Genomic DNA, 13,348 nt, shown 5'->3' with positions numbered 1-13,348 from the left:
AAGTTGATTTAATAAAACCACCTCCCCAAAAAGCGTAGCACTGCGTCGACGGGTATGCATTTCCCGTCGGTGCAGCGCAGCGGGAACAACACGCTAAACAGAAGTTATGAAGTAAAGGGGAGTTATGCAAGCTACCCTGCGTAGCTTGTGTAACTCCCATCAACTGTTGCTGAATTTCACCAGCAGTGTAGACCAGGCCTGACTGAATCCCAAGGGCCAAAGCAAAAATACAATACTTCAAATAGATTAGGCTTAGGTTTCCTTGGGCAATATGGGGTTTTTACATTTTCTTGTACACATTCTCTTTCCATCCCCCATCTCCTCTCTTTCTCCCTTCTTGCCATCACCGCATTTTTCATGCTCTAGCTCCATGCCAATTTTTGGAACATACCCCCTTTTGTGACCAGGATCAGAGCCTTGCAAACAGTTTCAGGAAGAGAATTAACTTAATACATCCTGCAGAGATTTAGTCACAGAAGTGTGCATCTCAGGAAAGAAACTCACACACACTCACACACAACCATTAGATAAAAGCATTCTGTTAGCATTCACTTTTAAAATATGCCTATCTTTTAACTTACAATTCATCCGGTGAGCCATTAGGAAACTTCCCATATGATCCAAGCCCATAGTTATTTGGTGTTATAGCCAATACAATGGCTACCACTACTAGAGGTACACCTGAAAGATTAGATAATAGTTATAGTTCTGAATGAAAGTGTTGCGATGAGATGAAACTATTATATTTTCCTATGAAACCTAGGGCCAGGTTATGAAGGCTATCAGATCAGTATTCTTTTGTTGCCAATTTTTTACAATCCAAGAGGAAACTATAATATAGGAGACCGTTATATCTTTACAATATGCATGATAGCTTATTTTGTAAAAAGCATAATAAACTGGCATACATTTGAAGTTTTAATCTTTCTGAACAAAACAATATATTCTTTGTGACTTGATCCAATTATATTACTTTCTACCTTAGGTAAACTAGCAACATGTGTTGCATATGCTCTTTGGTGTCATAGATTTAAGGACATGAAATTACAGTGGGCTTAATTTTGCTTCTGACACCTGTTTTACACTTGTTTAAGTCCATTGTTTTCAGTGGTTACTTTTCATTTACACTAATGAATAAGCGAAGAGAATCAAGCCTAAGGTTTTCTCATCCCTTATGTAAGAAGGCACTGTTTTGCTACCTTTTGTTAGAAACAGTGGCAGCCCAGACTGGTAGAATATGTAGTCAATATGCTGGAGCAACAACATTTATTTCCCCAGTGAAAGAGACGCCATCTGCATTGGGGGGTTGGTGATGGAAATAGTTAAATGTGTGATTGGCTCTCAGACAGCTGCTACTGTAGTTCCAAAAGGAACAATTCATTATTCATTTGAATTGCACTAGCACCAACAATACACAGTGTATACCCCCAAAGAACTTACAATCTGAAAAACTTTGCAACCAGGGATGAATTCTGCAACATGCTACAGTCATAGAATAGCGAAGTAAATAGAACACTGTTTATTGATAATGTATTTGTACAGCATGCCTGTGAGGTTTCTGGAGGGCAACAGGTGTTGCTTTGTTGTTACTTTTAAATGGTCTTCCATCCACCAAAATTGTTAAAAAGAAACTATATTTATTTTAGATTCCAAAACCAAAAAAATATACGTACCCCAGCCAACGATACAAAACTTAAGGATGTATTTCCGTACATAGGTATTAAATACTTTGACAAGGGCAAGATACATGTGGAATGCTTCAAGGCCCATCCAAGTGAAGGAAACCAAGAGGAAATAATGAAGAAGTACAGCAACTGTGATGCACAGGCCTCGTATGTTATATAGAGCAATCCATGAATCAAGGAGGAAAACTAGGTTCAGTAGAAGTAATGCAGCACACAGCTGAATAAGGATTTTGGAAGGGTAGTCTCTCCGGATTTTCCTAAAAAGCAAATTAGTGAGATGACAAAATTTCATCATTCTATGAATATTACTGTAGATCCCAGATTGACTCTGTGGTCTTAGCTCCCCAATGCAGAACAGCCACTAAGATAACACATTTTACATACGGTTAAGAAGTATTTATGAATGAAAAGGTTAATATTCATGTGACATCACTATTCTTGTTGAAACCAGGTTCTAGGCTCTTATAAATACAAACATTGTTGCTTAAATTCCAGTTGTCTTAGCTAAATGTTTGTTTAAATATTTTATTATTTTTGTCCATATTTTTCTATTTTGTATAACTGGCTTCTTATTACTGGAGTACTTCACCACAAAAACATGCATCACATTCTCTATTATTAAGAAGTTAGACGAGGCCTGAAAGCCTTTTTATGAGGTATCTGGAAGTCTTCACTGTGGCAAATAATCCATTGATAGGCAAGTAGGAAAATAAAAAGATACTTATAAATCATGCCCATGGGTTCTCCCTCAAGATGTAAAATTGGCCTAATGGACTGAATAACTGAGACTCTAATAATGTATAGGTTCTGACAACTTATAGGGAAAGCTAGTGTACTGTAATTGCATTTTATTGCACAAGAGCAACACAGTCTAACAACATGCTGATATTTTGGAATATGTACCTTATTTCAAAAAAGATTCCTTGTACATACCACTTTATAAGGCAATCTGTAGTAATCCTTCCCAGCTCCTGCTCCGTGGCTTCCAGCTATACAAAACTTTCTCTTATAATTAAAACAATTATCATGATCTCCCCTGATGAGAATCAAATCTTGATATACACCTCTTAAGGTGTACCCATTCTGTGTACTAGTATTGAGGTAGAAATTATACCTATTAGAAAAAATGGTTACTAATCTTTCCATAATTGTTGTTCTTCGAGATGTGTTACACATGTCCATTCCAATGTAGGTGTGTGTACACCTTGAGCACAATCGCTGGAAATTTTTCCCTCAGTGGTACCCATTAGGGTGGCTCTGGCACCCTCTGGTACTGTGTACTCATAGAATAAAGGGCCCAGATGACACTGCGCCCCCTCAGTTCCTTCTTTCCAGCCAACTCCAATAAAGAGGGGTAGGAGAGTATGGTTTGTGGAATGGACATGTGCAATACATCTCAAAGAACAACAGTTATGGAAAGGTTAGTAAATGTTGTATCTTCAAGTGATTGCACATGACCATTCCAATGTAGGTGACCCCCAAGCAGTTGCCTAGGACTTAGGATGGGAGTTAATGGACAAGCGGTTTTACAGTCAGCATAACCGAAATAGGCATCATGCCTAGTTTGTTAAGTAATGGTGTAACAAGTAGAGAACATATGATGCACTGACAACCAAGTCACCACTCTGTAAATGTCATGAATAGGGACCTGAGCCAGGAAAGCTGATGATGATGCTTGCGCTCTCATAGAGTGGGCAGTCAGGATAGATGGAAGCAGAACAACCAACTGCTACAGAACTGTTCATAACATCTACGAATGCATGATGTAATCCACAATGAAAATCTCTGAGCCAAAATATCACTGTATGAGAAATGTGCCCAGCCATTTAATGGTGTCATCATCAGCCAGGTGGAGAGCTAGTAGCCCGCCACTGAACTGAAATAAGTCAGTGGGCACTCAAGAATAATATGTGACAGTCTGGAGTTGACCACAGCTGCATCATGGGTCATGAGAAAACCCCCATTTAAAGAGACTGGCTGCACAGTTGCCCTATCCTGTTTGAAAATGGTTCAGAGATGACCATAGATGCCTTGGCAGATAAAAACCTGATGGACAGATGATTGGGTCAGAGATGAGAGAGTGATTAACGACTGTCATTGTTGACCATTCATTGCACCAAGCAGATTCTACTATCATATCCTGTGGTGGTATAAATGACTATAATGGGCATCTAGAAGACAGGTGAGCTAGTGGGTGGTTGAAGAAGTCTGTGTACAATGGCAGGCTGCTGTTTTCATCGATCTTGGCCAGCAGCATGACAAAGCTCGCTTCTCACGGTGAATGTAGGACGATGCTATGTTGCTAAGTGTTGGTAGCCATGACAATGGAGCTACCTGTAAAGTCCCAGTAACAATACGCATAGCTTTGTTAAGCTCTACATTGACCAGCCTCGTATGAGACGAGTGACACCAGACTGGAGCACAGCACTGTGCCGTTGAATAGCAGAGGGCAAGGGCTGATGTTCTAAGCATCCAGGTGCTCACATCTCAGTTTGAACCAGCCAATTTTCTGAGCAGGCTGTTCCGAGAGCTGACTTTGGCTGCCATCTTCCCCAAGTGGCTATGGTGTGGTACATTAGTGACCTATCCAATGTCACACTGAGGTAAACCAGTTTTGGATCATGCTGTAGGCATTGACCACTGAGGAAAGTATTTAACTCACGGCTCGAGTTTCATCATGCAAATGGAAAACACTAGAAACCATCTTAGAAAAGCTCAGCTGCAGGCGTCATCAACTACAATAGTGTGCCATAAGCGTCATATCTTCATTCAAGACCTTGTCAATTTCTGAGAAGGACTGAGCCTGGTAGTTGCAGCAGATGTCATGGCATAGATACATTAGCGTGAGAGTGTAGCTGCCAGGCCATTGATGTACACATTGAACAATACCGGTGAAAGAACTGAGCCTTCAGGGTGGCCATTTATCTGACACTTCCAAGAGCTACAGCAGTTGCCCATCTGTAATCTAAACCACCTGTTTGGAGAAAAAGCTCTACTACTTCAGCCACCCAATGTGGGGCAATTCGAGAGAGTTTAAGCAAAAGGCCTCTGTGCCAAATTGTGTCATAGGTGGCAGTCAAATCCAAGAAGACAGCTCCCATCTTTAGATTTTGTTGAAAACTGTTTTCAATAAAGGTAGTAAAGGCCGGGACTTGATCACAGGTGCTGCCTCCTTTCCTAAACCTGCCTGCTCAACTTGCAAGACATCGTCCAAATCCGGAGCAATTCATTGCAGCTTCAAACACTTTGAAACACACTGACAACAATCTGAGAAAGGAGACCTTTCATCCTTTCGGCCATCATTATGAAGAGTTGGAATGGAATGGAATGAGTTACGGAATGGTTTGGTCCTCTCTATGTAGAACACTAGGGCACACTGAATGTCCAGAGTGTGAAGCCATTGCTTCTCCCTACTCGCACGTGGTTTTGGGTAGAAAACAGGTAGGAAGATCGCCTGATTACTATGGAACTGGGAAACCATCTTCGGGAGGAAGGTGGGGTGAGGACGCAGTTGCACTTTATCCTTAAAGAAAACCATGTATGGAGGCTCCAATGTGAGGGTGTGATTCTCCGAGACCCTTCTGGCTGAAGTAATGGCCACTAAGAAAGCCACCTTCCATGAAAGGTACGACAAGAGACATGTTGCCAATGGCTCAAATGGGGAACCCATAAGTTTTGCAAAGACCAGGCTTAAGTCCCAGGGAAGACTTAATGGAGGACATGCAGGACACGTTCCTGTACTTGAGGATATAGTCTTTCCAGATCTTTAAGGAAACAGATGGACATCTCGTGTGAAAAAACGGACCGGCTTTCCACTGGGGAGTGGCACGCTGACATCATTGCAAGGTGGACCTTAATTGAGGAAATTGCTGAACCTTCCTGTTTCAGGCATAGCAAATAGTCAAGAATGTCCTGCAGAGATGATTGCATGGGTGATACTCTGTGCTGGGAATCCCATATGGAGAACCGCTTCCATTTTGAGAGGTACATAGCCCTGTCGGAGGGCTTCCTAGTCTTTAACAGGACCAGGCAAACCTGCTCCGAGCAAGCCAGCTCTCCAGGATTGAGCCATGGAGCTTCCAGGCTGTCAGATGGACGGAGCTGAGGTTCAGGTGGAGCAGATGGCTGTGGTCCTGGGAGATCAAGTCCAGATGCTGAAGGAGCAGAATCGGAGCAGCCATGGAAAGACCTAGCAGTGTGGCGAACCAGTGCTGATGAGGCCAAGCTGCGGCTGTGAGAATGACCTATGTTCTATCCCACTTGATTTTTAGCAGAACCTTGTACATGAGTGGGAAAGTGGGGAACAAATGACCTATCCATGGGAGCAAGGATTCCGTGAGCAAACCAGGGCTGTGGCCTTGCAGACAGCAAAACTGGTGACACTTCTTGTTGTGCTTGGTTGCAAACAACAAGTCTATTTGGGGAACCCCCCACCACTCTCATGATGTCCGGGCAAAGGGACCACTCTTGGTGGTTGGAGAAAGACCGGCTGAGGTGATCTGACAGTTCATTCCACACTCCCAGAAGGTGAGAAACCTTGAGGTGAGCTGAGTGGGCTATGCAGAACTCCCATAAAAAGATAACTTCCTGGCACAGGGGGAAAGTGCAAGTCCCTCCCTCTCTGTTGAGGTAGAACATGGCTGCAGTGTTGTCTGTAAGCATCAGCATGCTCTTGCCTAAAATGTGAGGTCAGGTGAACTGTCCTGAGCTCTCTGATGTCGATGTGTAGCAAGAGCTCTTCCGGACACCACACGCCTTGAGTCCTGAGGGGCCCTAAGTAAGCTCCCTAGTCTAGCTCTGACATGTCTGAGATGAAGGAAATCGATGTATGGGGCTGTGAGAAGGGAACGCTCGTGCAAATCACCAGTGGGTCCAGCCACCTTTTGAGGAACGTGAGAACTGGGGAAGGTATCGGGAGGACCGAGTCCAGACAGTGGCGGTTTGGTGAGTACATTGAGGACAGCCATCCCTGAAGAGGCTTGAGGTGTAGCTTTGTGAGCTGCACTGCTTACGTGCAGGAGTCCATATGATCCAACAGCCTCAGACAAGAATGGGCTGTTGTAATGGAGTGTTCCCTGAGGTGTACTATCAGGGATGTGATTGTCTGAAACCGACCTTCTGGGAGGAAGGCTCTGGCCTGAGTGGAGTTGAGCAACACTACAAGACACTCTATCCTCTGTACCAAAATGAGGCTAGATTTCTGTGCATTTATGCAGAGGCCTAATGCCTGGAACGTCAACTGAATGAGGTGGAGGCTGGATTCTACCTGAGCCCTGGACTGGCTTCTGACTTGCCAATGGTCCAGATACTGATAGATTTGCACCCCCGATTTCCTCAGAAGGCCACCACTACCACCATGCATATTTGAATGCCCATGTGGCTGCCAAATGGGAGTACTGCAAATTGGTCATGCATCTGGTTCACAACGAACCTGAGGAACCTTCTATAGCCTTGGAGGATGGAAATGTGAAAGTAAACGTCCTTTAAATCGAGGGTGGCATACCAGTTCTTGGGATCCAGGGAGAGAATAATGGAAGCCAGGGAGTCCAGGCGAAACTTTAGTTTCTGGAAGTAGCCATTGAGCAGATGCAGGTCTAGAATAGGATGGTGGGGCAGAGAACCGGGAAGACTGTGAGGCTTGAAGTACTTCCTCGAAGTCACTGGGGTATACAATCACAGGGACATGAGGGTCACTCTGGAGTCCCTCAGTCCATGGAGCTTAGCATCAGTGTGGCCCGCAAAGGGGAGGTCCTGAAGTGTTTGCTGGACCTCATGTGGGAGACCAGAGAACTGAAGCCATTAACTCCTATGCATGGCCACCACAGAGACCATGGATCTAGCCACCGAATCCGCTACATCCAGAGTCACTTGCAAAGAAGCCCTGGCTATCAACTTCCCCTCCTGTACCAGTGAGGAAAACTCCTGCCTGTTCTCTTGGGGAAGCAAATCTTTGAACTTCAACGTGGAGTCCCACATGTTGAAGTCGTATCTGCCCACAAGCGCCTGCTGGTTAGTGATCCTAAGTTGCGGCCCCCCGGTAGAGTAAACCTTTCTACCAAAAAGGTCCAGTTTATTGTACTCTTTTACCTTAAGAGTCACCCTCTGCAGACCCTGCCTCTCTCTTTCATTGGCTGCAGACACCACCAGGGATCCTGGGAGGGTGGGGTGGAAGGGATGTGTGTAAAGGAATTCATAGCCCTGAATGGGCACAAAGTACTTCCTCTCAGTTTGTTTTGAGGTGGGGGGAAGGGAAGCGGGGGTTTGCCACAGGGCTTTTACTGGGTCCATAATGGCTTCATTTGACAGCCCCACCATGGCCAAAATGTCAACCAGACTATGGGAGGATTCCTTCCTTCACTACTTCCATCTGCAAGCTCAAGTTGAAGCTGCCCTCTGCAGTAGCTCCTGGTGAGCCTTACAGTCATTTTGGGGAGGTGACATGCCCACCCCGACACAGCCTCATCCAGGGAAGAGGAGGAGGAGGTCTGCACCAGCTGAGGGCATTCCTCCTCCCCTTCTGCATTGACAGGATCCTGCAGACCCGGTTCTTGAAGTTCAGCACCGGGCTCGTTACCAGAGTCCAGATCAGGTGTTGCCCAATGGGATGGATGCACTCTTCGCTTGGAGGCCACCAAATATGAGCATCCCAAATGGGGCCCCAAGATCGGGGGAAACGCCCACGGGTTCCAAAAGAGCCATTGCACTTGATGGCCCTCCTGTGCCGGTGTTCACGGCAGGGAAGGGATGAAATGAGGAGTAGCAGGGGTGACACCCAAGCACTTCAAGCAACTAGAATGCGGGTCGCTCAGGGGCACTGCCCTATTGCAGGAGGCACAGGGCTTGAAGCCCTCTGACTGAAACATGCCTTGGCACCGGGTAATGGAGAAAACTGCTAACTAATTAAAAACAAACCATATATAATAACGAGAGTTCTATGGCACTTTAAAGACTAACAAATTTAATATTTGTAGATATAAGCTTTCGAGAGATTTAGCTCTCTTCTTCAGATGCAGTAATACAGAAAATAGGTAACACAGAGGTATCTTATAGGTATCCAGGTGCATTGAGAACAATGGGGGAGGTGGAGTCCAGTACTTAAGACCTAATGAGGACCATTGAGTAGGAGGTGAGAATGGGTGAGCAAAGTAATTTACCTTCAGTAGTGAGATAGCCATTCCAAGTCTCTGTTTAAATCTAGTTTGAATGTCTCAAGTTTGCAGATCATTTCTAATTCAGCAGTTTCTCTTTGAAGTCTGTTTTTGGAGGTTTTTTTTGGAGAAGTACAGCAACTTTCAGGTCAGAGACAGAATGCCCTGGGGAATTAAAGTGTTCTCCCACTGGTTTATGGATGTTATTATTTTTTATGTCTGATTTGTGTCCATTTATCCTTGTGCGGACGGCAGAGGGGCATTGCTGGCACATGATGGCTTACAGATAGCCCCCCAACCTGAAGCAAATACTCACCAGCAACCATACACCCTACAAAAAATCCTACCGAGGGACCTATCCCTGCAACAAACCCCGTTGTCAGCTCTGCCTACACATCGTCTCTAATGACATCATCACTGTTCCTAACCACATCAATCACACCATAAGGGGCTCATTCACCTGCATATCCACTAATGTTATATATGCCATCATGTGCCAGCAATGCCCCTCTGCCATGTACATTGGCCAAACTGGACTATCACTATGCATCTGGAACATATATAACAAGTCCACTGAAAAGCTTGATGTAGCAAGGAGAACAATTCCAGCGACCGTCACGGACAGTAAGAAGGAACTGAGGGGGCACTAGGTCAGCAATGCTATGAGCGCATGACTCCAGGGGGTGCTGAAGCCACCCCAAGGGGTACCACTGAGGAAAAAATTTCCTGCATCTGTGCTCGGGGCACACACATACCTACATTGGAATGGACATGTGCAATCACTCGAAGAAGAACTCATCCATTGTCCTTCATGGTGGTGGTTATGGACAATCATGATCAAGATTATAATGTAAGTTTAACTGTGCAGATACTTACTCAAAGGCTATGTAGGTTACAAGAGTAACAGAAAGAAAAACTGCAGAAAGGCCACAGCCTATATAGGTGATAAAAGTCAGAACCAGTGTCTGCATGGGTGGTATAGTAGTATCTCTAGACAGGTCCTAAAAAGAAAACAGAAAAGATCTTTAAGAGGTATGCTTCTTTAAAATAAAGAAACAAACAAAAACCCATTCCACTGGATATTTTTATAAAAATCATGGAAACATTTCTGTTCATGTTCGATTATATAAAAGCTGAATTTTAAAAAACTAAATAGGGGGTCAAACTTGACCCAAGAGCATTCCTTTGGATTTATCCCCATCTTCTTTCCTGCAGAATAATCACTGCCTAAAATTAAGGGCCCTGATTAAGCAAGGCACTTAAGTCCCCTTAGGGTACATCTACACCACAATTAAAAACTCGCAGCTGGCCCATGCCAGCTGAATCAGACTCGCAGGGCTTGGACTAAAAAGCTGTTTAATTGCAGTTTAGACATTCTAGGACCCTGCAAGTCCAGAGGGTCTCAGAGTTTGGGCTGCAGCCTGAGCTTGAAAAAATACTCCGCAGTTAAACAGCCCCTTAGCCTGAGCCACTTAACCCAAGTCAGCTGGTACGGGCCAGCCGTGGGTATCTAACTGCAGTGTAGACATACCCTTAGACTTAAACGGGACTATTCATTCAGTTCAACAAGCTCATTTAAATTAAGCATGTGCCTGAGAAGTTTTCTGAATTGGGGATCCAAATGCACTGGTTTGGGATATTATTTGTAACTAATTACCAGCAAAACTCCAAAGCTTGTGAGGTGGTTGCATGTACAGACGGTTTCATTTGCTCTCCTTTCTTTAACCATGCATCCTTCATATGACCAGCCTCCATTGCCACCTGTTACAGACAACAAGGTTCAACTATTGACAATATGTATGGTTTCTCTTAAAACCGTTAACAAGAGCCAACACATCTGAGATGGCAGGGCACTTAGAAATGGGGATATCAAATACTTACCATTTACATTGAAGTCCCAAAATGCACATCTAACTGTTAAATTCTCCTGTTTGAAAAAAATACACGTTTTACTTGAATTATAACTTGATGAGCAAGGCAGTTATGAGTATAAAATGGACAGAGAAGTAAGTACTGTCTATACATAGCAATAACTTAATAAGAAAAAGATATTTCTTCTATGTTAGTGTAAGGTGTACCAGACTGTGGATGGATGAGAACATCTACACAAATGTGGATATACACAACAAAGTAAAACTGGGCTATATGGGTAGATCTATTACTTTCAGCTTGTTCAGAATGATTATTATTGGTGGTAGGAATAGGAGCTTTTTCTAACCACTTGCCATTTTGTTGTCTGTATCGACAGTGCAGATTGAATTTAAGGTTTTATTTTAATCTTCCCAAGCTTCTCACATCCTAAATATTATCTTAACCTCTTGGACCATGTGACAGAGTGAAAGAAGCCTAAGGCTATGTCTATGCTAACAATTTTGTCTGTCAGGGGTGTGAAAAAACACTCCCCTGACCAACATAAGTTTACCAGTAGAAGCACCGACATGGACATGCCAACATAGCTAATGTCGCTCGTTGGGGGTGATTTAATTATGCTGACGGACAGCTCTCTCCTGTTGGCATAGAGCAGCTACATGGGAAATCTTACAACAGCACAGCTGCAGCTGTATAACTATGCGGCTGTAAGGTTTCTACTGTAGACACAGGCTGACTCATCACTCTGCATTTTGCAAGCATCCCCACAAGGGTCAAATTAAGGAGATAATTGATTAAGCACCAGAAAATTAACCAGTTAACAAAGTGCTTCAGCTCCTCAGCTGACAGTTAAAAAAGAGACAGGTGGAGGCAGGAGGGGAAGACTGGAAGGAAGGGCCAGAGAAGCCTGAGAGGTAAGATCTCTCTCTCCCTCCTCCCTGTGTAAGGAAAGGTTTGGGGGAAAATCTTATGCTATGGGGAACAAACACTTGCAGAGCACATTATAAATAAAGCACATGGTATTGAACTCAGTGTGGTGTGTGCAAGGACAGTTTGCAGCAAGAAATCCAGGAGGAGGGAGTAATGCCCTGTGACAGACCCCTGCCTTGCAAATCTTACTTCTGGCTTCAAAGGAATTACTTACCTAAACACGAGATGCTCATAAGTATCTGCAGAATCAAACTCTTAGGCTTTGTCTACACTAGCATTTATGTCGGCAAAACATTTGTTGCTCAGGGGTGTGAAAAAAACAAACCCATGAGCAACATAAGTTTTGACAGCATAAGCGCTTGTGTGTACAGCGCTATGTCGGCAGGAGAGCATCTCTCATCAATATAGCTACCACTGTTCATTTAGGTGGTTTTATTATGTCAGTGGGAGAGCTCTTTCCCATCGACATAATGTGGCTACCCAAGTGCTCTTACAGTGGCACAGTTGTACTGATACAGTTGTGCCGCTGTAAGTTTTAAGTGTAGTCTAGCCCTTAATTTGGAGGGAATGGAACTTTTTATTTTAGAGTATGCAGTATAAGGGCAGAATAGGTGATGTCTGTAAGTTTGCCTCGTGGTATCAGACCTTGGGGATTTCTTCTGATTTTAGAAGTACCAAGAAATTAGTTCTTTTTTAAAAGGTTTTCTGTCACATTTTAGTATTCTGATGCTAGAGTTTTTAAAGTGTTGTATTTTTCCTAGAACATTGCAGCTAGTAAGTGATAGATAATGTTATGAACAACAATACAGTAGAATGTCAGAGTTATGAACACCTCGGGAATGGAGGCTGTTCTTACTCTGAAATGTTCATATCTCTGAACAAAACGTTATGGGTGTTCTTTCAAAAGTTTACAACTGAACATTGACTTAATACAGCTTCGAAACTTGATGCAGAAGAAAAATACTGCTTTCCCCTTATTTTTGTAGTTTATGTTTAACATAGTACTATACTGTCTATCTCAACTCCCTCCCCCCCCCCCTTCTTTTTGTCTCTGTTGCTGCCTGTGTACTTCCAGTTCTAAATCAGGTGTGTGGCTGACTGGTCAGTTCATGACGCTGGTGTTTGTAACTCTGAGGTTCTACTGTACTACACTGTTGCATTGGGCTCAACGTTTTACCAGTGCAAGTTCTGATTCTGAAGTAGCTTTGGGAAAATCCCACACAGAGAACTGGAATCTTTGCCAGTTTCAACCCAGAGTGTTTCTTCACTCTTCTCATGGGAGACTGGCAGATTTTAATCCATTCATGAACAAGCAGGGGACCTCAGCCCCCAAATCCAATAGATTACCCAAATCTGTGTGGATCTGAGAACAACCACACAGGTCAAGGCTATATGCTGTTTCCTGGCTGCATTGCCTCTATGAAAGCCATGTTGCCAGTGTTTCCCTGTTCGCAATAACTGACTAAACTTCACTCATGAGATGTTCATTCATCAGAGGGGAAACAATATAAAATAATGCTAGCTGGGTAGGAATTAGGTAGAATAGAGAGAAATCACAGAATAACTGCAATCAATTGAAAACAAAAAAACCCATGAGATCTGTTTTAAGTCTTGAAGCCAGTGAACTTGATGGGAAAACCACAAAAGTACTGCAGAGCAAATGAAGCAGTCTGTATATTCAGCATAGCATGAGTTCTAAAACAATTTTAGGCAAGT

The 13,348-nt window shown here is 43.6% G+C and overlaps 1 protein-coding gene across 1 annotated transcript in view; it reads right to left on the bottom strand.

Moving 5' to 3' along the window:
• The window catches only part of ADGRG2 (adhesion G protein-coupled receptor G2), a 78,032-nt gene that overhangs the window by 13,157 nt on the left and 51,527 nt on the right, over positions 1–13,348 (bottom strand). Inside the window, exons 28-32 of the mRNA XM_067556470.1 lie at positions 10,715–10,760; positions 10,491–10,594; positions 9,710–9,834; positions 1,674–1,942; positions 582–681 (exon numbers count right to left, since the gene is read on the bottom strand). Of these exons, the coding sequence (XP_067412571.1) occupies positions 582–681; positions 1,674–1,942; positions 9,710–9,834; positions 10,491–10,594; positions 10,715–10,760 (644 nt within the window). The remainder of the gene's footprint in view (positions 1–581; positions 682–1,673; positions 1,943–9,709; positions 9,835–10,490; positions 10,595–10,714; positions 10,761–13,348) is intronic.

This window comes from Emydura macquarii, unplaced genomic scaffold, assembly GCF_026122565.2.
Source record: "Emydura macquarii macquarii isolate MOO-44397 ecotype Brisbane River unplaced genomic scaffold, CSIRO-AGI_Emac_v2 contig_1786, whole genome shotgun sequence".
Taxonomy (NCBI): Eukaryota; Metazoa; Chordata; order Testudines; family Chelidae; genus Emydura; species Emydura macquarii.
Note: the sequence above shows the minus strand (reverse complement) of the source record. Positions and strands in the feature narration are given on the sequence as shown.